Source organism: Triturus cristatus, chromosome 3_2 (genome assembly GCF_964204655.1).
Source record: "Triturus cristatus chromosome 3_2, aTriCri1.1, whole genome shotgun sequence".
NCBI classification, from domain to species: Eukaryota; Metazoa; Chordata; class Amphibia; order Caudata; family Salamandridae; genus Triturus; species Triturus cristatus.
In genome coordinates, this window is record NC_140584.1 from 333,536,929 (window position 1) to 333,559,763 (window position 22,835).

Here is a 22,835-nt window from a genome sequence, read left to right on the forward strand (position 1 = left end):
GCTCACCAACAAGGTCAACCCTTGGGATGATCTGTACTGGCCCCCAGAACTCGGTAAAACTCCCATTCCTGGCACAGTAGTGAAGAGTCTCGGCCTAAAGATCGATGCGGACCTTACCATGGCCCCTCAAGTGTCGGCTGTGGTGGGTTCCTGCACGGCGTGATGCGGCAGCTACGTAAGCTTACCACCATTCTTTCAGCTTCTACGCTGCAAACCATCGTCTCAGAGACTGTTATTTCGAGGCTTGATTATGGTAATGCTTTGTATCTGGGCTTATCGCAGAAGTTGCTGAGAAAACTGCAGGTTGTGCAGAATGACGCAGCCAGGCTGATCTTCTCTCTCCCGAGAAGCTCACATCCAACCATACTTCTTCGTAAGCTGCATTGGCTGCCCGTGAAGTTTAGGGTCCAATTTAAATGTCTCTGCATGGCTCACAAGGTTCTTTTTGGTAACGCCCCAGAGTATATCAAGCAACGCCTGAGGAAGTATGTTACCGGCAGATCCCTACGCTCTGGTCTTGTCTCCAATTTGGCTCAACCCAGATTTAATCTAAAAACCAAAGGAGGCTGTGCTTTCTCAGTACTCATTCCCCAACTTTGGAATGACCTTCCGGCCAGTCTGAAGGAAGATTCACAGTTACTCTCTTTTAGGAAAAAACTGAAGACACACCTTTTTGGCAAGGTAATATCCTCAGTCTAATTGGAGCAGGCAGAGGGCACTGAGGCGTCAGTATGTGTGTGGTTGTTCTGTTGAGCGCTTAGAGACCGGTGGTGATAGGCGCTATATAAGAACCCTATAACATTAACATATGGGGCAGGTGCTGGATATATTAAAGAAGGGGTGGGACCCTTATGTAATATTACTCTTCCAGGGGGCTGCAAACACAGGCACGCACAACTGTTGCACTCCCGGGGCATTGTCTGTGAATAGCCCCATATGTTACAGGGTAAGAAACATTTTTAGGTCTCGCCTGAGCCAGCAAATGCCTAGGAAAGGTCTTCCCCTTGCACTTCTAGCATGTGGTTTTAAGACTTTCTGAAAATATGGTCAATTGACACAAGCACCATCAATATTTTCTTCATAGAATGGTGCCCCCTCCCCTGAGCGGTCGCCAGGTTGAGGAGAAGCAATATACCCAGTCGTTACGGGTAAGCATAAAGTATTATAATTTTTTTGTATATACACATATGTGATGTAGTTTGTAGGTAGAGGTATCTGTTGGCCCGCCTACTTTGTTGTCTGATGGCTTGGTTTGTTTATTTGAGCCCACTGACCTAATCTTTTCCATCTGTCCCCATAAGGTATCGTTACCTTCCGCAGAATAGGAACCGCAAGTATACATGGTTCTGTGTTTTCCGTACTTATAACACATTTTGCTACACATTTCACCTAGCAGCAGCAGCATCTTTGAGGTCCTGAAGAAAGCCTTGCCCGAGAAAGGGGCATTACGGCTGAAACATGTCTACCACTATCTTTCACCCTACACATGCGGTTAAACCCATACCGCAGGTGCACTGTTTTTTAATCCTGGCAGTGGGAACTTTCAAATCAAGCATATATTTAGTTCTCTCTAGCTAGTGCTATCATCACTTCACTCATGTTACTTTATTCTTTGCGCTGTGTCCTCACCCACACTACAGGTCTCATTTGGTGGATTTACAATATCCAGCTAGAGTAGACATCAAAACATCCCTGTGCTCCTCCCTCTCAGAGAGAGGGTCGTAGCCCTCAGAGGAACAAGGCCTTTCCTCAGAGAGGAGAATCCCAAATGATGAAGCATGCCATCATAGGTGGGTGAGGGATTTCATCCAGAGAGGGATTTATCCCACAGCTAGGTCTGTTGCGAAATGGTCAGTGCCTTTTTGTTTTTGTTCTTCTGGTTCAGACAACTTAGACCCAAGGATTTTGTTGTATTTATTGTATTATAATATTGGGGATATAATCCTTTGCAGGTCTCTTAATTCTTTCCATAGGACCCTCCCTTTAATTTTCCTCTTTGCATTACCTATGTAGCCACTCCATGAGAATTCTTTGGAGGGCTCCATGTCTTAAAAGGACTGCTGCTGGTGGGAAAGGACTGCTGCTGGTGGGAAAGCCTTGCCTTTGTGTGCATGCTGGTGCCTTGGATTCACCTCTAGGATTGGGCTTGTGAGAGGTGGATCTTTGTGTAGAGGACTGAAGGGCACGCATGTATGTGGCAATGCCAGGTCCTTTATTTTTTCTGCCATCTCACCGAACTGAGAGCTTAAGGCAGTGCTCCCCATCAAAGGGCATATTAAAGATGTGCTGTAGCAGCTCAGGCCAGAAACTGGAGATCCGGAGTTGGGCATGGCAGCGTAGGCAGATAATGTTCTTAGTGTGTCAGTATGAGGGTGCATCTGATGTTCACATTATATTTGACTTTGCCTTTTCCTTTCGTGTGCCTCAGGGAGATGTTTGAGGTCTTGCATTTCTTCCCAATGATGCCGGTCTAGGAAGAGACCAGATAGTGTTGCAGCATCCATACACTTTCTGCCTTTGCCAGGCAGCGGGGTAGGTCTAGTTGCGTGTGCTGAGACTCATTTGCATGTATTGTGAACAACCAGTGAGCCTGGTGTAACTTGACCACTGATGTACAATGGGCCACCCGGAGCAGGTTCGAACTTTTTTCCCCTCATTTGGATTGACAACCTTATTTTTTAAAGGCTCTTAAAGATGTGCAGACTAACATGCCAGTGAGCACAGTGAGGGACAGCATCCATTTCCCAGACTTCAAAAAAGCCTCCACGCGGCAATCATCCTTGTCCTGGACAAGGTTCACCTTTACATTGAGTGGACAGTACTCTGAATTACTGCATGGTAAGGGGTGGCGTCATCAGAGGGAGAGGGATTGTTGATGTGGTGCCCATAAGAAGGTTCTCAACAATAAGCAGCAATTATTAAAGGTCGAAGGGATGGAAAACCCAAAGGCTGATCCCTAAGAATCTGAAGAATGCTTTTGTCCTTGAGCTGGCACTCAAATTTTCGAATCAGACAGCAGAAAAGGCAATCCGAGATGGAATCAGTGTTCTGGAGCATTGTGGACTAGGGGAGGAATCGCAGCAAGTTTTGTGCCTCTAAACATTTTAGATAAAAAACAAATTGCAAACGGCAGAGCCCAACGCTAGATGGAAGGAGTAGGCAGACATGTAGCTACAGCTACACAGGCTACAAAGATTGTTAGCTAAATTAGTGACTGCATGCAACTTTCAAATTTTAACTTGGGGACTAGAAAAAGGGACACTGAAGAGACAGCACCATGATACACGAGAGGGACAGGCATATGTCTAGCCAACACACGTTTCTCTTATTGGTTTTCATTAAGCCCCCAGGGTGGAGCTTTTACAGTTAACTCAAGAGTACCCACTTGATAATTAAGCCCAAAGGCTTCCTAGAATGCGGGGTAATCCAACTATATGAAAGGCTACATTTCTCCAACGAAACCCTAATAAAACCCCTGATTATACCAGTCTATCTAATAGTTCCACCTTTTCCTGAGAATTACACTATGTGCTTACAATATGAGGTTTTATTTATGAGGTCTACCATGGTCTCTTCAGAAAGGCACAATCCAAACAGAAGGTATAATAGAATAACCATGATGCAATGGGAGCGCTTCTACAGTACGTCTGCCAAAATCTACTTAAGCAACTGAATGGTTGATTTGCTTGTGGAACCAGAGGGAGTGAAACAAACTTCTGAAAATTGCTTTGATTTAATAAAGCTGCCTGACTACAGAGCACCACAGCTAGACACACGTGGACAAAGGTCTGCAGAAATAGCAAACGTTTTTCTTATAATCTTGAGAAACCGTTATTAATGAAACAAAAATTACTTACAGCGCCAGCTTTCCAAGTACCATAAGAACATCTTCACACTCGGGTGCAAGGAATGGCCGTGCCCTGGCAAAGTACTGAATAGAGATTCGATACACTTCCAGTAAATGCAAAGTATTCTTTGAAGAATTTGTCTCTCCAGCATACTGTAGCAGTGTCTGAAAAGAGAACAGAGGACATTACTACACTTGTGTTGAGTGACATTTCTATTGCATGATATACACATTTGCTATTTAACAGTTACACACAGTCCCCAAGAATGAGCGAAATAGAATTTGATCCGAGCCTTTATATGGTGCTAAGTTGTCTAAGACAAGATGCCCACAGTCAGAGTGAAGTGGGTGATTTTGAACTGCACAGAAGATCTAGAATGCTCACCAGGTACCTGTTTTTAGAAAACAGATGGGTACCTTAAGTGGGATTCTACAGCATGCCTTGTTTAAAGCTACGCAAAGGAATGGAGAACTCACTTTTATCTATAGCATTGAGGTCCATGGAACTCTTGCTAAGCCAGTGGGTACCTGTTAACGATACTACTTTACAACAGAGGACCCCCAGAAGAGTGTTTTGTATATAAAATATTTGCAGGAAGTGATACAGGAAGCCTGTGCACCTGGGAAATGGTTACAGTAGGTTTATTTACTTAAGCAAGCATAGTTTTAGCAGCTAGGTACATCAAGTACTTTACAGAGAAAATTATTTATAGCAAGAACACTAATAGGTGTTCTAAATGGGACAGAACTGGGTGTAGTCCAGCTGAACCCAGACAGCCGGATGTGATGCGGTGACAAATCTATAAAGGCAGCATTTTTTTTATTTTTACATCTCGCCCATTTACACACTACACATTTGCTTTTGAGATAAGGATATATTTGTTTTAAAGTAGCTAAACACAGAATGAAAAAATTCCAAGCTATCGTAATGGAAAGTTTCAATTCAATAAAGGATTCCGAGGCGAGGATTAGGCTTCAATTCCCTTCACTATTATTAACCAGCAGCAAATAAACTTCTGTATTAACATTAAACTACATTTCCTACAACTCCTTGGGAAACAAAATAAATGTAAACCGTTCATCCAATCACAGAGGAGCCCGTCCTCTCAACATTCCTTGGGGACGTTCTATCCTCCTCTTTCTTCCTGCGAACACAGTGGATCACGTCCAGTATCTCAAATCACAACAAGAATTGGCATAGCCAATAGGTATCGCCTTTGGGACCTTAAAAGTTTTTTGCCATGCAGCACATTATCCTGGGTGTTCAACATTTACCGGTTTTACTATGTTAATTTATGTGGCGACAAGAACCTGCTTCACCACTCTTTAAAGTCTGCAGCAGTAGCTTCAAAACCACACCTGCTGTTTCATATAGGTTCTTAAATGGCAAAGAACGTGGTGAATAATGTTGAAATCATTAATATGTTGGCATTTCTCAGCAAGGGTTTAAGGGAGCCCGAGCAGGTGACTGATAATCACTCAATACACCTTGTAGACAATATGCAAATTAGTTTAGCAGCCGCCTCCCCTCCCCCTCCGACCAGGAGCCTATGCAAAATAGGCCCTCGCTGATTGGCCTTTGTTGTCGTCTTCAGCTCTGAGACAGTAATCGCTGCAGGCTCGGGGTGAAATAACTGACCCTGTTGCATTGTTAGGAGGGCCTTTTCTGCTTCGATCCTGATTATCTCCCCCATGGATAGTTCTAGGAGGGTTGAGTACCATATTTGCCTTGGCCATTGTGGGGCAAAGAGAATCATATTTGTTCCTGGATTATTTTACTTTTTGTGACACGCTTTGCATCAGGGGTATTGGTGTTCTGTCTGCTCAGCTGGTCCGCTGTAATGTTGTCTACTCCTGGTAGATGTACTGTTTGTAGGTTGATTTTGTGAATTATTGCCCATTGCCAGATCTCCTGTGCAAGTTTGCTCAGGGGAAAGGACCTTGTCCCTCCCGATTGGTTCAGATAGAACATTGTTGTATTATTGTCTGTTTGGATTAAAATGGGTTTTCCCCTGAATGTGTTTCTGGAACACTTTTAGTGCCAGAAAAACAGTTTATTTCCAAAAAGTTGATGTGCTTTGTGGAATCCTGTTCGTTCCATCAACCATGCACTTTCAGCTGGTTGAAATGTGCTCCCAAACCGTTGAGGGATGCGTCCGTGGTGACTGTCAAAGATGGAGTTGAGTTCCTGAAAGGTCTCCCCTGTGGTATGTTGGTGGATGCCCACCATTGTACCTCTGCTTGCACCCTTTGTGTAACAACCCCTAGATCCCCCCCCAACTTCTTGTGGCTTGAGACCAGCTGTTGGTAAGCCATTCTTGAAATGGGCGCATGTGTAGGTGTGTGTGAGGGATAAGTGGGATTCATGATGCAATCATGCCCATCAGTTTCATGACCTTCCTCACTGTCAGAGACAAACCCCTCTGGTAGAGGGTTGTTTCTTGATGGATTGCTTGTATCCTGGTCCGAGTGGGGTATGCCCTTGCTTTTGTTGTATTTAACCTTGCTCCCAGGAAGGTTTTTTCTCCTTCTGGTGGTGTTTAAGATTTTTTGTGGTTCAGCGAGAAACCCAGTGTTTGTAGCATTTGGATCGCTTTTTGAACTGGACTGCGACATGTTTGTTTTGAATGTCCCCGTTTGAGCCAATCATCTAGATAGGAGTAGACATGGATTCCCTCTCTTCTCAGGTGTGCCACCACTGCGGCTAGACACTTTGTGAACACACGTGGAGCTGATTTTAATTCCGAAAGCAAGAAACTTGAACTGGTAGCGTGTTCCGTTGAGCAGGAATCTTAACTACTTTGTGTCTTTTGTTCATGGGGATATGCAAGTAGGCGTCTTTGAGGCCATGTAATAACCTTTTTGAATTTGTGGGTTTATCTCTTGGAGGGTACACATTTTGAAGCGCTGTGTTAGTACGAACTTTTTTATGAACCTTAAGTCCATGATGGGTCTTAAGAGTTTGATCCTGTTCGGGTATTAGGAAATATGGCGAGTAGTTTCCTGTGAAGCATTCTTGTCTTGGTACCTTTTCTATTGCCTGTTTTAGGCTTAGTTCCTTGATCTCTGCGTTTAGCAGTGTTTGTTCTGATTTCATGAATTTTCTCATTTTTGGTCGGTTTGATGGTACGTTTGTTAGCTCTATGCAATACCCGTACTTTACCAAACTTAAAATCCAATTGTCTGCTGTGATCCTTTCCCATTGTTTGTGGAAAAAGGATATTCTTCTTCCCACAGGTTTCTTGTGTGGGTCCTTCCTTGTGATTAAGTAAGTTGGACCCATTTCCTCAACCCTTTCGGGGAAGAGGCAATGGCAGCTTCTGTTGCCAACCTTGATAGCTTGACTGCTGACCCATTTGTTGAATTCGGTCAGGGACTACAGAGGTCACAACAAACTCCTGGGCAGAACCTAAGGTGCCTCTACCTGTGGGCTTTTGTTATTGAATTCCCCTCTTTTAAAGGAACCCCTTTGCTGCAGGGCCCCCATTGCCCTTGCTGTTTCATTGTCCCCCTTCATCTGTTGAAGGGATTCATCTACTTCGTCGCCAAACAGTGCTTCTCCATTGAATTGCCTATTAATGATGGAGGTTTGAACTTCCTGCTTAAAACCGGAAATTCTGAGCCAGCCATGTCTTCTCAGGATGATTCCTGTGCACATCTGCCTACTAGCAGTATCTGCTGCATTCAAAGCAGACCTTATTCATGTGTTTGCCACGTTCTTCCCCTCCTGGACAATAGCTCTTGCCCTCTTCTTGTCCTCAGGGAGTTTGTTCAAAAACTCCTCAATCTCATCCCACTGTTGGTGGCCATATCTATTTAGTAGGGCATTTGAGTGAGCAATACGCCACTGTGTTGCCGCCTCCTTTTCAATCCTTCTCCCCACCATAGCCATCCTCTTACTTTCTTTCTCTGGAGGAGGACAAGTGTTGGAGACTGCATTTGCTCTCCTCCTGGCTGTGGTGACAATAATGGAGTCAGGTACTGTACTTCCCTGAATATAGTTAGGGTCCTTTGAGAAGGGCTTATACTTCTTCTCCACTCTGGGGGTTACTCCCTTGTTTGAGGCTGGCTCCTTGAAGGCTGCTTTGCCTTGATCCAGAATACTGGGCAGCATAGGAAGGTATTGTGTTCCTTTTGTAGCTCAAGTTTTTCTTCCTCTAAGGGTACACCAAATTGATTTGCTGCCCTTTTTACAATGTCATTATAGAAAGCTATGTTATCTGAAGGTGAAGCTTTCGAAAGGTAACAGCAAATTTCTTCTTCTGGGCTCTCGGTGTCGAGGTCGTTCCACGGATCCTTCGAACGTTTCTAAGTTTCTCTCTTCTTCAGGTATGTCTCTGTATTCCTCAGGTTCTGCGCCTCGAGGCTCAGGGGTTGGAGGAGAGTCGAAGATACCTTCCTCTTCTCCTTCTGCGTCTGTCTCTTCGGCATCGACGTTCTCTGGTTCGGCAGCCGTTGTCTTTGGGATTCGAAAGTCCTTCAGTGAGGCATCGAAATCCCTCTTCTTTTGTAGGAGCCTTGGCATTTCCTTCTCGAGTATTCTACCTTTTCTTTCGACCTCTAGGGCCCTCTCGGCGTCGGAGGCCAGAGATTTTCGTTTCTTCCTGACATCGATGTTAGTCTTCAGCGGTGTTGTGTCCTTTTTTGCAGGTTGGTGTCGACCCTTGACTTCGGTGTTTTTGACGATTTTCCCTCCACTGTAACCTTCGGTTGGGTTCTGTGGGGTTCCTTTAATCGTGGCTGACCCTCATTTGCCTTTTTGCTCGGCGTCAGGGCTGCCTTGTGGGCCTTATGTTCGTGGCCCTTCGGTTCCGACATATCTTTATGGTGTCTTACCTTCTCAGTCTTCTTTTTCAGATCCCTTGCCTTTTAGGAGTCCCCTTATAGGATTTCGACGTTCGATCCCTTGTGCGTCGACTCAGTTATTCTCCATGCTCTTCCTCGTCGCTAGAGAAACCCAGGTCTCTCAGGGAAGTCTTCTTTGTTCTCTGCGACATTGCGTCGTAATGAACCGGTCTTTGATTTTGGCGTGTCCTCAGCGTCTTCGGCAGGAACGCTGCACAGGCCTCACAGTCCTTGTCCTGATGATCTTTGGGCAGGCAAAGGTTGCAGACGTCATGTGGGGCGCGTTGAGCACACTTGTGGTGGCACTTGGGGCAGAACTTTAAGGGGATATTCTCCATGACCTCTACCTCGCCATTTGTGGACTGAGTGGTCCTCTGGTGTTCAACCGAAGCTCTGCTCCTGCCTCTGGTTACGACGCCTATGATCAATGATATTTCTCAGCACTATCTTTTTCAAAGTTTTTGGGGAAGATCAAAAAATTTCTTCAGGGTTTCCAGTCTTGCTTCCAGACCACAAAGGTGGAAAAAAGAATCTGAAGATGGCCACCACGCACGTCGACCTGCAGGATACCGTTTGACGTCACACAGGGGACGTACCTGGCAGCAAATGGTGGTCGACAGCGACCAAAGCAAGAAAAAAAAAAAAAAGAATTCCAGACCCAACCCCTAGATGGCGGAATATGTTATGTTATTCCGTTTTATAGAGCGCGGCTTATACCCGAGGGTGTCCTGGCGCTGTAGTACATAAGACAATTCTGATTTGTGGCAACGGCTAGGGTATTAAGATGTAAAAAGTCTGTTCTTGAGCACAGCATGTGAATCCATAAAAGGATTCACGTTGCAAAACAGCTGTGCCGAAGCTAACAAGAGGACGACGCCCACTGACTTGGACCCAGCCCTATCGGCCTGTCCCCACCTTGAACCTGCAAAAGTGAAACTCCGGTGAATCCTGCGGCCAGCAGCCTCAAGAACCCCGAGGACCTGCCCTGCCTTCAAAAGAAAAGACTGTCTCCCGTAAACACCAGATTTGTTCACCAACAGACTCCAGGTCCACCAAAGTCAGCGAGTCTGCACCAGACTCCTACGGCCCGAGTTCCAGTGGCCCAACACCAAGCGGAGGTCCCCCCCCGATGATCCTGACCAGAGATCCGGCCACCCCTGACCTGCCTCATGCCTCCAGCAGACGCCTGCAGCCTCAAACCGAAGATCCGACCCTAAAAGGCACCTATGCACCCAACGCCCCACGGCTAAACAGACGGTGCCTAACCAACGCCCAGCATTCCAACTTATCTCTCCAAGTGGTGGTCGCACCCAGAAGACCTTCGTCCCTGAGGTTGTAGTGTGTTTACAAACCTGAGACTCTCCATTAAAAGCTACAGGGCTCCCGACGAAACAGCACACTGCACCCGGCCGAACCCAGTGCCGCCGAGGTTGCAGTTTTTGTGCTGGCTCAAACCCCCATTTGCACGGTGCTTAAATCCAGGAGCTTTTCTTCCACAACCCAGTGGCTTTCTCGTCAGCAGCCACCAACCAGAGACCCCCTATCACCCCCATTGGATAACATTGGGTCTCAGCACTCTGCACCAAGCCACCCTAGCGCCGCTGAGGGTGTAACAAGAGTGCATCCTTGACCCTGAGGGAACCCCAGAGTCTAACCCCAGAATACCAACTCCCACAACAAAGTACTTACCTGCTAACTGATAACACTATTTTCCTCCATAGGATAACAGACTGTTTTTCTATAAAAAGTTTGTCTGAGGAGCTGGAAAATATATAAAAACCTTTCAAACTAAATAACCAAAACACTTTTACTTACCTGTTTACAGGAAATGTCCCAGTGCAGTATCCAGATGTACTGCACTGTGTAAGAAAGGTAATCTACTTGACATTCTACTAAAAAGCCTATACGAAATATATGTACAGTATATCAAAAGCATTGCATTACAGTAACAACTGTAATCAAACCAAAGTGTATATACAATTGCAATTCTAACTGTTGACAAAGTGCATTACTACTGTGAAGTATTTATTGCTTACCTATGCCAGGCTTGCTTGGTTCTAGAAAGTAAAATAACAAAAAAATGTTTTATACAAAATCAATTGATCTGAAGTTCAGTCTTTGAGTGTGTGATATCATTTGGTGATTGAGTGTGTACAACAAATGCTTAACACTACCCTCTGATACAGCCTTACTGCTCGACCAGACTACCACAAACAAGAGAGTAAGGTGTCATCTACTTTTACCTCTGCCTACCTTTGAGGTTCCACTGGACTGTGCACACTATACCTCACTAAGGTACAGAGCCAGCTTCCTACAGTGATTGAATGAAAATCAGTATTGACATTTTTTCTGATGATTAATAGAGTGGATACAGGATGCCTCGCAGACCAGCGCATGCGCACTGACTCTAGGCTCGACCTAAAAAGGTAGGGTGCCAGTAGGAACAGAGAAAGTACAGTGACCCTAGGCAGAATCAATCAACTCCTACTGTATGCAGTGTGGGACTGTTCAAAGCGAGAAGGCCATCCTTAATGGAAGAGGATGCCTCACACACAGGATAGTGTCATGCTTCGTATCAGCATCCTATTCCCATCTCGGAAAGGTAGTACTACCAGGGCAGACTTGACCTCCGCTAAGACTCAGCAGAAGGAGAGAGTTCTTACATCAAACTACTGGCCAAGAGTGGGATCCAGACAATCTGAAAATACCTTAGGATTTCTTGGTGATCACCTTTATTTGTGAGAACTCTAGGTATATTAAAAAGAGCATAATAAGCACACAGAGAGAAATGCACATATCTAAGGCTGTTGGAACAGCAAAGAAAGAGGAGGACAGAATGGAATGTTGAGAGGACAGGCTATGGTCTTGTTTGGATGAACTGCTTGCCTTTACTTTGTTTCCCAAGGACCTATCTGAAATGTAGTTTAATGTTAATACAGACTTTTAATGGCTGCTGGTTAATAAGAGTGAAGAAAGTTGAAGCCTATTCCTCGCCTCCGTTCCTGGTGCCAAAATACTCAATTCTAACAGATTGTCACTCACCTTTTAATGAAATTGCTAATTTCTAAAATGATGAAATACCAGGCCACGAGGGGAGACTCAGGGCTTGGTGTACGAGTGTACGAGTGTACGAGTGTAACCAGTTCTTCATATGTCTATTACAGCTTCCTACTGTATGGCGAAATGTTGTTCTTTCACATGTCATATGAACACTGTCGTGAAATGTATGCTGTCATGAGCAAAGTTAAAAAAAAGATTGCCCCCCCCCCCCCAAAGTGAAAACTAATAAAATTGACATTAAATTCCGATAATTCTACCTCTGGTGGCAGCGGTTGAAGAAGAGTAAATAGTGAGCAACATAGGAAGGGGCATGAGGGTCATAGTTAAAGCAAACCTGAGTGCTTTATGGTGCCCTCCCAGAGGCACCAATGTTTATTTTCTTGTGGCGGACGCAGAGTAATATTTTCTGTAGTTTCCACTCGCAGAGAAATGATTTACATGACAAACTGAATCAGTTTCATGAAAATCCTTTGACTAAGAAAAGCTTGCTGGACTGCCAGATGCCAGTTATCCGTGATGTACTTGTGCACAATATAAGGTGGCAAAAATATTAACGTCTCAGTCCTGAAACAAAAGCACCCAGTGTGAGTAAGTTGATCCCTTGGTGTAGGAAGCTCTGTATATACTATACCAAAGTAAGGTATAGTGTGCACAGAGTCCAGGGAGTACTCAGAGGTATAGCAGAAACTAAATTACGTAAGTACTAACAGCTCTCTTTGTGGTAGTGTGGGCAAGCAGGCAGGATTATCCAGAGGGTGTGTTAAGCACTTCATGTATTCACTCAATCAAGAATTGATACACGCACACTCAAACACGAATTCAGACCAATGAGGTATGTAAAAAAAACAAAAAAAGATACATACGTTTCATTTTAGAACCCAGCAGGACTTGGCACAGGTGAGTAAAATGTACTTTCAAATGCATGACTGTTCAGAGAAATGAGGTTGTGCTTGAAATTACAGTTCTTACAGGGTTGTATCACTTTTCAATGCAGTTTGTATCAGAGTAAATCCTTTTAGATAACTTTTGAGTTACTTTGGATTATTTTGAGTACTGGGGCTGGTATACTTAAATACCACACCCTAAGAGCTCTAAATAGAAAGGTAAGTACGACGTTTTATACTTTGAAATGGAATTCACTTTTATCCATACATTAGCAGTTCCACACAACAATTTTAGGTACAAAATCTTTTGAAATGGGTTCCTATGCGAGAAACATGGTTATCAGTTTTGGAGGCAAGTATTCTACTCACGAGGGTGAGTTTTGGGGATTAGGACCAAGGCTCCCCAATGTCTAGGGGGGGCACTCAAGTTTCACCACCAGTGGCACTGGGACGGCCAGGTGCAGAGTGCAGGGGTCCAACTTTAGCCAATAGGGCTAAGGGGGCCTTCAGTTAGGGTCTGCTGACGAGCAGGCCCCTTGGTTGTGGGAGCCAAGTTCCTAGGGTTAAGGTCAGCACTGCAGGGGCCAACGACCAGAACAGGAGTGGCACCACCAGCAGCACTCAGGTGGCTGAGGATGAGTTTGACTGCAGCGGTCTGTATGGTCTGAAGTCTCAGTAGGAGATGTGCAGCTATTCCTATGTAAAGGGCGATGCAGTAGTCCAGTCGGCTAGTTATGACGGCCGGTGTCACGGTGCACCTCATGTGTAGGGCTAGGCACTTGATGATCTTAAGTAGCATGCGCAAAATGAGGAAGTATGCGAAGGAGACTGAGTTGATCTGTGATTTCATAGTAATGTTGTTGCCAATGATAATAATTCCGATGTTTCTGGCGTGGGCGGGGTGAGTGGGTACGGGTCCTAGAACTGATGCCCACCAGGAGTCATTCCACTTGTTGCTGCTGTTGTCAAAGATCAGTACTTCCGTCTTGTCTGGGTTCAGCTGCAGGCAATTCTTAATCTAGTCTCGACGTTTGTCATGAATCTGTAGAAGTTGGTTCTGGTGGTGGCAGGGTCGTCGGGGAGTGAGAGGATGAGTTTGGTGTTGTCTGCGTAGGAAATTAAATTGAGACAGTGGGCTCGGACGATGTTGGCCAACTAGGTCATATATGAATTAAAGAGCATCGGGATGAGCCCTAGGAGGACCCTGCAGGACATCTCCTTGGGTTGGGAGGTGGATCCTCTGGGTTCTTACGGTGAGATCCATCTGAGCGCATCCCCTTGAAAGCCAATGTTGTAGAATCTTTCAATTAGCATGTGGTGGGATATGGTGTTGAAGGCTGCCAAGAGGTCGAGGAGGATCAAGGCTGCCAAGAGTTTGAGGAGGATCAAACCTGCTCTTTCGAGGGCGTGGCCAGGAGCATGGCCGGCTAGCTGTATCTGCCGGAGCTCCAGTAGCCCGTATATAATCCTGTCCAAATCCTGACCTTCTAAACGCTGAAAAATTCCAGAGTTAGCGTTAATGACCCAATGCATGAGTCGGGCAACTTTTGAGCCGACGAGGTGTGGTGGTAAAGATACACGCTGGAACAGCTTTGAGGCCAGGCTCCACAAAATGGCAGATCGAGGAGACTGACTGGAGATACCCGCCCGTGAAAAGAGAAAAAGGTGTTGCCGGACTCTCTAAAGTATAGGTTGCCCAAAACAGAGGCCCCGAAGAGATGAGTTAGTGATTTGCTCCTGGGAGGGGAGATACTGCGAAGCTACCATACAGGTGAGAGGGTCTGTGAGCTAGGAGGTAAGGGCATTGTGGGAAGCTGGCCCGGGCCCCCACCTTCCCCGAGGGGAGAACCTACCCAGGAGGTGCGAAGGGGGGAGCGTAACCATCTCTGGGATAGCAGTCTGGGTCCCTTGGGGCTAGATAACTGCTCTGATGACCTTGGGCCCTACCTGATTGAGCTGCGGGAAAGACAGTCAACATCAGAAAGGGACCCCCCTGTGGCGGGACCCCCTGTGGCGGGACCCTCGTGAGAAAGACCAGAGGGGGCTGCCATCCTAGAGATAGAGGGGAAGAGGTCTCAGATCATCACCCAAATGCAAACCGCAAGGAGAACTAGCAATCGAAGCATACTGGGGACCCCTACGGCGCAAAGATTCTGGAGAAGAGTGATATCCCCTGACCGGTCAGCTTGCACCATCAATGCACAAGGGCTGTGTGAGGAAAATAAACAAGTAGCTAGTACAGCAATTCCCAAAGGTTGTATGAAAATCCAAGAAGAGTATATTGGACCTTTGTTCATTGTAGCATGGAGAAGTAAGTCCTTATGATCACAAAGTGAGTATATCAAAATCCAATTTCTGTACAGAAATAAAAGGTAATTGACGAACACAATCCGTTGTAAAGTTCCTTTTATTTGGTTATAGAATTTCCAGCAAGTACTGAAGCCAAGCCAACACGTGTTTCGTCTGTACAAATATGTTTTCAGACTTTCTCAAGGCTGGAAAAATAAACATAATCAATAAAATTCTTATTTGCTACATTTCGGTACAAATAAATGACACTAAAGGTCTCACCAGTAAGACTCAAGTTAAATCAGTTTAGACATCGATTGAAAGACAGAACCTCATGGTGTGTGGAACAATTGTGACAAAGTAACAAACCACAACTCGTGACAGTGGGAAAGTGCTACCCTGAAGAAAAAGAGAAATCAGTTCATATAGTCAAACATTAACTGATCTAAGTAAAATAGAAGACAACAAGAAATAATAATTACCAGATCTATCAGTGTAAAGAAAGTGTTGGAAAGATATTAGTCCCTTGTGAGTCCCTAGTCAGCTGTGTGAGGAACTTAGACTATGGACAATAAACTGGTGGCTAAGGAAGAGAGGGGCACGTTATAGATGCCACACAAGGCTACGCCTCTGACATATAGTAAGAACCGCATAATCCCCAAGTGAGGAGAACTGTAAATTAAGAGGCACCGTTGCACATGAATGGAGGAACTGATGTGGTGAGGACCCCGGAAGTGATTGCAAAACAGTACGAGAGATTCCACCAGAGGTGGGGACTACTGCTTAACTAGGTGGCTCTCTATCGACGACTGATGTTGAAAACCTAACACCTACATCCCTTCTCTCTGTGCAAAACGTGGCACCTGAGTGGCACAGCAGACACCGAACACGAGAACTAGGCACAAAAAAGTACTTAATAGCAATAACCCCAAAATAGAGTTCTCTTATCCAAGACCTTGAACACCTATCGATTGCAGGTGCGCTGTCAAGGTCGGAAAGGAAAAGGGGGAGAAGTTTCAGAAATAAATTTCAAGCAAAATGCTAACTGCTTAGGTCCACATTTGCTGGAGATGTATAATGCGGCACGGGAGGAGGAATAACTTCCTGCAGACCTTTGCAATGCTACGATAGTAGTAATTCACAAGCCAGGGAAACTGCTTGAGTATTGTGGGTCATATCGCCCAATCTCGCTGCTCCACGCTGAAACCCAATATTTTGGCCTTCATACTGGCGGCTTGGCTGGTCGCACTACTCTCGGCCTTTATCCATTTTTTACCCTAGATGTGAAAAAAATTTATGACACGGTTTACTGGCCTTTTATACGTCAAGTCATGGTAAAATTCGGATTTGGGCAAAGCCTTATAACATGGGTGAACCAACTCTACACTAACCCCAGAGCCAAAGTTCGAGTCAATGGGATGCTATCTGTAGACTTCCCAATTAAAAGAGGAACCAGACAGGGCTGCCCTTTGTCCCCTCTACTATTTGCCCTGGTACTGGAGCCACTGGTATGTCTAATCAGATCCCATGCTGGGATAAGTGGCTTCCAATACAATGAAAAATGTGAAAGAAATGAACGGATCTCGCTCTAAGCGGATGACATCTTACTTTACATAACTAACCCTGATGATACAATCCCATTAATATTACAGCTATTTAAGAAACTAGGCGATCTCACGGGTTATACTATAAACTGGGACAAATCAAGCCTATACCCTGTGGGAGGTATCACTGATACACACAATACCAGGACACCTCCTGGTTCCTAAAGATGGGTTTAAATACCCAAGACTGTTCTTCTCCACGAATGCGATGGACTGCTTGCATAAAAACATTAGGCGGGTCATCGTAGGATTTTGAGATGACGTTGCTAGAAAGCGGAGTCTCCCTCCGACGTTGCTAGGTAGAGCAACTATGTATAAAATGATTACTCTCACAAAACTGCTCTACATCCTACAGAACACATCATAGAATTCCAGGAGCAATTTGTACTGCAATTAATGATGACCTCCGAACGTTGCAATGGGATGGGGGCCACCTGAGAGTGGCATTACAGACATTACAACGCAATAAGTACAATGGAGGGATTGCACTCCCAGATATACGGTCCTACTATAGGGCTGCACATCTCATTCTAAATCAACGAATAGGGACACGCGACAACCCTATGTAGGCTTTGGAAAGGCTCCAGTTCCAGAAATTATATATAATTGATGGTTCATTGATATTAATGTGAATACCATCTTAGTAATGGCGCCCGTAGTAGTTAGTTAGTGGTTAGTCACCTCTTATGTTTCTAATCTTAATGTAAACACCATTTAGTAATGGCGCCCGTAATCACTTTTACGGAGTTAAAGCTTTTTTTTGCAGGTACAGCAGCGCAGATAAACTCTGTCTCCTTACGCGTTTCAGCGCCCTTTCGCCTTGTTCACAGGTTGGAGTCTGTATATGCAAAGTGCATTCGTGCGCGCTTTTTCAATTGAAAGTCACGTGACAGTTTATTTCACACTTCAAGCCCCATGATGCATTTCATTAAGTATTTACTGCAGGGAATCTTGTAAAATCCATCTGCCTTCATATTAAAAGTTATTAAGGATACTGGCATCACAATTAGTGGGTATAATATTCAAACTGTCCAATGCTGATTTTGTCGTGCTCAGTGCTCTGTGTTTTAAAGTACCTGCAGCAAAGCCTGTCCTCCGGCACGATCGATATATATATGTATATATTCACTGAAAAAACCAAAGGTTTCAGGGGCGTTATAGTTAGGAATTGGCATTTAAAAAACCTCAGAAATTAACTGAACAAGCATTTACAATACAATGGTCTCGGCATTGGTAAAGTTAGAGATATTGGCATTGCTCATTACATTATTTTTATTTATGTTTTTGTTTTTAAAACATTTAAAGAAACGGCATTGTCATGAGCAATGCCAATCGCTCTAACTTTGGTCTTTGTTATAAGCTCCGATGAAATCGGATAATGCCCTTCCCCGGCTGCACGTTGTATATTGTATTCTATTTATTTAGTGCTTACTACCCTTGACGAGAAGTCGTTGCTCGAAACGAAAGCAGACAACGTGAAGGCACTACTGAGCGTGTCCCGGTGTCTGAATACTTCACCGGGACACGTTCAGCATAATTCTGTGGGGCCCAACCTCTCAGCAGGGTAGACGGCTTCCACTCTGTGAAAAGAGTGGGTAGAGGCCGTCTACTTGCGTGAACCCTCGGCTTGTGCCCAGGATATAAATCTTTGAGCTCCGTGCATTTCCATGTCAACAAAACGTTCAGCCCTTCAACGCAAGGAGACAAAGCCACAAGTGCAACGAGTCGCTTTCAAGATCTTCCGTGGGTACAGCAGCTAAACTCTCCCCCACCATCACCCCAGGGTGCTTTTTCTCTAGCACAGGAAGCAAAACACACACACGCACATGAATCCCACTCCCGTCATCGATCCTACAGCCAGAGCTGCCGACTTCGGTACTGAGAACCACGTTCGAGTCTCGGCGTCAGCTCAACATCCTGTAATCGCAGGACAATTCACTTAATAACACGGTGCCTACAAACAATGAATGTGAACTTGAGTGTAATGTAACTGGTGCTCAAGTAAAGCGCTTCTATGTTTTCGGGGCGAGTTCGCGCTATATAAAAACAAGAAAATTGAAGAGCTCACTGAAGCCATGATTACACCTGGACCAGATCGGAGAATGTAGCTGTGCCTAGACTCATGCACTCTGCTCGCTCATTATTTATAATTTGCAGAAAGCAGCCGTTCTACCTTTAAACTCTGAATCCCCTCCCCCACCCATCTATGATGTGTAACATGCAGCTGTGCTACCTTTTAACTCTTGAGTTCCCTTCCTCTCTCCCCTTACCCTCCAGGGTGGAGAGCCCTATGCCAGATGTCCCCTATCCTTCAACAGAAACGAATCCCTCTCTAATGGATTGTCAACGTCCAGGCCTGCACCTCTTCAGGAACTGTAGGCGATGTGTCATTTTTTCTAACCGCATGGCAATTCATAGCTCTCATCTAACTTTTAGGTTGGCCTCCTTTCCTGTGCATACCTGCTGCCTCCTCTGTCCTGGCCCGTCGGTGCTGCACCCTGTACCGCCTTCCTCTGTACGGCTCCACACACAGCTCTCCCGAAGCTACCGAGAGGCACGGTGGGATGTAGGGGTACAAAACGTCGGTAACACTGACATCAGGGAACACAGCGGGACTACAATTCCCGGCGACCACAGTGTTACCAGCTGTAAACACCAGTACGTCACGCAAAGAAGCTGTTAAGCCACGCCCTTCCGAGTGACGACACAATAGTGGTGGAGAAAGAGGAAGATGTCCTCGTAAGTTATTGAAAAGAGTACGAAGAAAGACTACAGTGCGAGAATAATAGAAACAAGCGACCCGAAATATTACACTGAGAGGAGAACTAGAATGCCTCCAATCTACATTCAATGCAAATGTTCTACTCTCATGAGGGCTTTGCCTAGCAGCATACTTGTCAATATTTGTAACCAACAATTTGTCGTATCGTTCAGGGTTCAAGATGCCAATTAAAATAGATTGCCACCTCTGCCAGGGGAAAATAGCGCCATACGTTTACATTTTAGGATTCTGAAAAGGCTCGGACATGCTACTTAAATAGAACTTTTCATAAAGGAGAAAATTTAGTGTAATGGACCTAGATCCTCTGAGACACGATTGGAGAGTCATTCGCTCCGTGCTGGTTACGGACTGCATCCGGACAATATAAAAATTTTAAGTAACCATAGCAGATATCAGGGAGCCAAGAGCAGGGGGAGAGGACGCCATAAACACCGCCGCCTTTCTCCGAGGCGAAGCTGAAATGCCTCGGAGAAAGGCAGCAACGGATTCGGGGGCGTGTTTATCTCTTCTCTCCTCTTGCCATTGGCTGGAGGAGAAAATGAGAAAAGTAGCCAAAAAACACGCCCCCGAATCCGAAAAGGACGGGGCCTGATCGGAGCGACAAACCTCTTCTCCAATGGCTGGCCAGCATTCAATAGGCCAGCCAATGGAGAAGAGGGGAGAAGAGGGGCGGGTGCAAGCCCCTCTACTCCAAAACATTAAATCTCGGAGCGAGACTGCGCAAGCGCAGCCTTCGAGCCGAGACCTAAAAAAACATAGGTTTCAGGGGTGTTATAGTTAACTGGACATTTCCCTCGTACAAAACCCTAGAAATTCCCCATTTCTAGCTAGTTCAGCTAACTATAACTCACGCCCCCGCAATGCACTGCTGATGACGTCACATATTACATCACTCATGACATGGTCAGTGACATCACTGATGACATCACTGATGACATCTCAAATGACATCATCCATGTGATAAATTACTGCATCTTCTCACACCCTAATTTAACCGTTGATACACAAACTCAAAATTTCAGACGTCCATTCTCAAAACCATAGATACTCCAATACCAATAACTACATACCCACTCATTGACTCTTAGGTCTACATACACCTCCACTCATTCACATGTACAGTCACTCATAATTACAGTCACTCCGTACAAGACTATCATATGCATTTATACACCTACATAGACACTCACACACCACCAATACTCCATAGAGGTACTGTCACACCTAGTCAGTCATGCAAATAATTAATCACACTATTTACTCACCTATGCAGTTATACACACTCAAGTTCACTTACTCATAAAAATAGTACCACATTCTTACGCTCTTATACAATCATTGATACCAGCACACACATCCATACAACCATTCTCACACTCTAGAAAGTGTGTTGATAGAATACGTTGCACTTCTGACTTCTATGTGTTGTTGAATATTTAAAAAAACGGTTCATATGGAAAATTAAAAAAAACCAATAGAGAAGCTTGGAAACCTAAAAGAATCAAGGAACTATTCTAATTTATTCTTTACATGTATTTATGTGTGCAGCAACAAAATTATAGACACAACAACACCAGGAAGAGGAAGAAGCAGGGAGGGGGGGGGGGGGGGAGAAGATGTGCAGAATGGCACACATGCACAAATAAGTACAGCACAAGTATAGACAAACAATGGCCAAAATGAAACACACCAACAAGGAGCACAAGTCACACAACCCACCAACATCACAACACTGAACGAGCATAGAAGTGAAAACCACGCTACATTCATACAGGATGTGTACAAAGGCAAGTCGTTGGTGTTGTGGGATGTCTGTGACTGTGGTCATCATGGATGAGATGCCCAGCATGTGGCACATGGTCGAGTTCACTGTGTGTTATGTTGCCAAACGGCTGCTCCTCCCTCCCACGGGCCCCGACACTTTTGTACGGTGAGCTGTTGTATCTCGTGCACTCGTACGGCACGCCATTGTAATGCCTATTTGCGCATGTCCTGCTACATTCCAACAACAACATCACAGTGCCGTTTGGAGGTGGTACATGCCACTTTACAACATCGACAGCTGCGGCTCTTGTAACAGGCCACACCAGAACACAGAGACACACTTGCCGCACTTCCTGTACACGGAAATGTCCGTGACACCCCGTTCCCCTTGCCGGATAGGCACACCCCTCCACTGACCTGTGAACCCCAGATCAGCACACGCCAGTTGTGCATGCAGGAGGATGCGTACGTAGCTACACATCCAGGCTCACTGCCAACGCTGAGGTGACAGCACACTGTGATGTTGCAGGGCTCGTGCCTATCATGCTAAGACAATGACCACAGGGACACACTTACTAAGATATGGGTTTGGGGGCATTGGCGGTCCTGGAGTTGTTGAGATGAGTCTTCTGGCCCTCATGGGTATCCCTGTATCATGCTCATTGACTTTATAGCACCTGTGGGTGTTCTGGTGTGGCTCTTGGCTGTGTTCCCTTTCATGGTGCAGGTAGTTGTCCTGCTTAACACCAGCAGAAAGCAGGTGTAAAATCTCTGGTGCTAACGTGTCTTATCGCCGGAATTTGTTTCGCATTGCAATTAGTTTGAAAGTTGTGTATGCAGAACAATATACGAACTGAGCAGTGTATCTCGTCAAGATCCAGCACCTGACGCACTATTCCCAATCAATATAAATACAATGAGATTTCTTAACCCATTCAGTGCTGAAGGTTCGTTGCGCGGGCGGGGCAGTGACGGAACGGTTCCGTCATACGCACAGCTCGACCGATGCACACGACGGAACCGCTCCGTCATGCGCATCGAAAGGGTTAATAGATTTCGTGTGTACACTAAGTGCAGCGAATACCTCAGTGCAATACAATACAGGATTTTAGTATTTAGAATAAATCGCAACGGTGCACCTCATGTCTTTTTGCACGGGAACGGCTACTCTCCATTTCATTATCAGCACTTTAACGGAAGTAAAGTTGATATAAATCTAACACACCATTCAGAAGTTGGTGCAAATTACAGATATCACTAGTATTCCAGCGATAATGCCCCAAAATTTAACACCATGGTGGACTCCATCAAATAACAGTAATAAAAACAAGAAAGAGTCACACAGCAGTTAAGACAACAAACAAAAACATTGTTATTGTTAAGTGTACTTGTATGGCGCAACATTCATCCTACCAGGATATCACGGCGCTGCAATATTGAGCAGTAAAACCTAGGGCAGTTTCCTGGGACTAATTGATTATTCTGATATGGGGAATAATGCAGTTTTTAGTTTTTTCTTAAAGATGGGGTAGGATTCCGTGAGTCGGAGGTTGATGGGCAGATCATTCCAACATTTAGCAGCAATGTGTGAAAAGGCACGTCCGCCCATCCTGGATAGCTTGATCCGTGTGGTGGCTGCTTTGGCTGAGGCTTGTGAACGTAAGTTCCGTGCTGGAGCATAGAACTTAATTCTATTCCGTAGAATGAAAGGGCCTGTATTGTGTATTGTTTTATGGGCGATGCATAGCATTTTGAACGTG

The 22,835-nt window shown here is 45.2% G+C and overlaps 1 protein-coding gene across 1 annotated transcript in view; it reads right to left on the reverse strand.

Moving 5' to 3' along the window:
* The window catches only part of RLF (RLF zinc finger), a 314,153-nt gene that overhangs the window by 164,914 nt on the left and 126,404 nt on the right, over positions 1 to 22,835 (reverse strand). Inside the window, exon 2 of the mRNA XM_085647033.1 lies at positions 3,858 to 4,012. Coding sequence (XP_085503159.1) covers positions 3,858 to 4,012 — 155 coding nt within the window. The remainder of the gene's footprint in view (positions 1 to 3,857; positions 4,013 to 22,835) is intronic.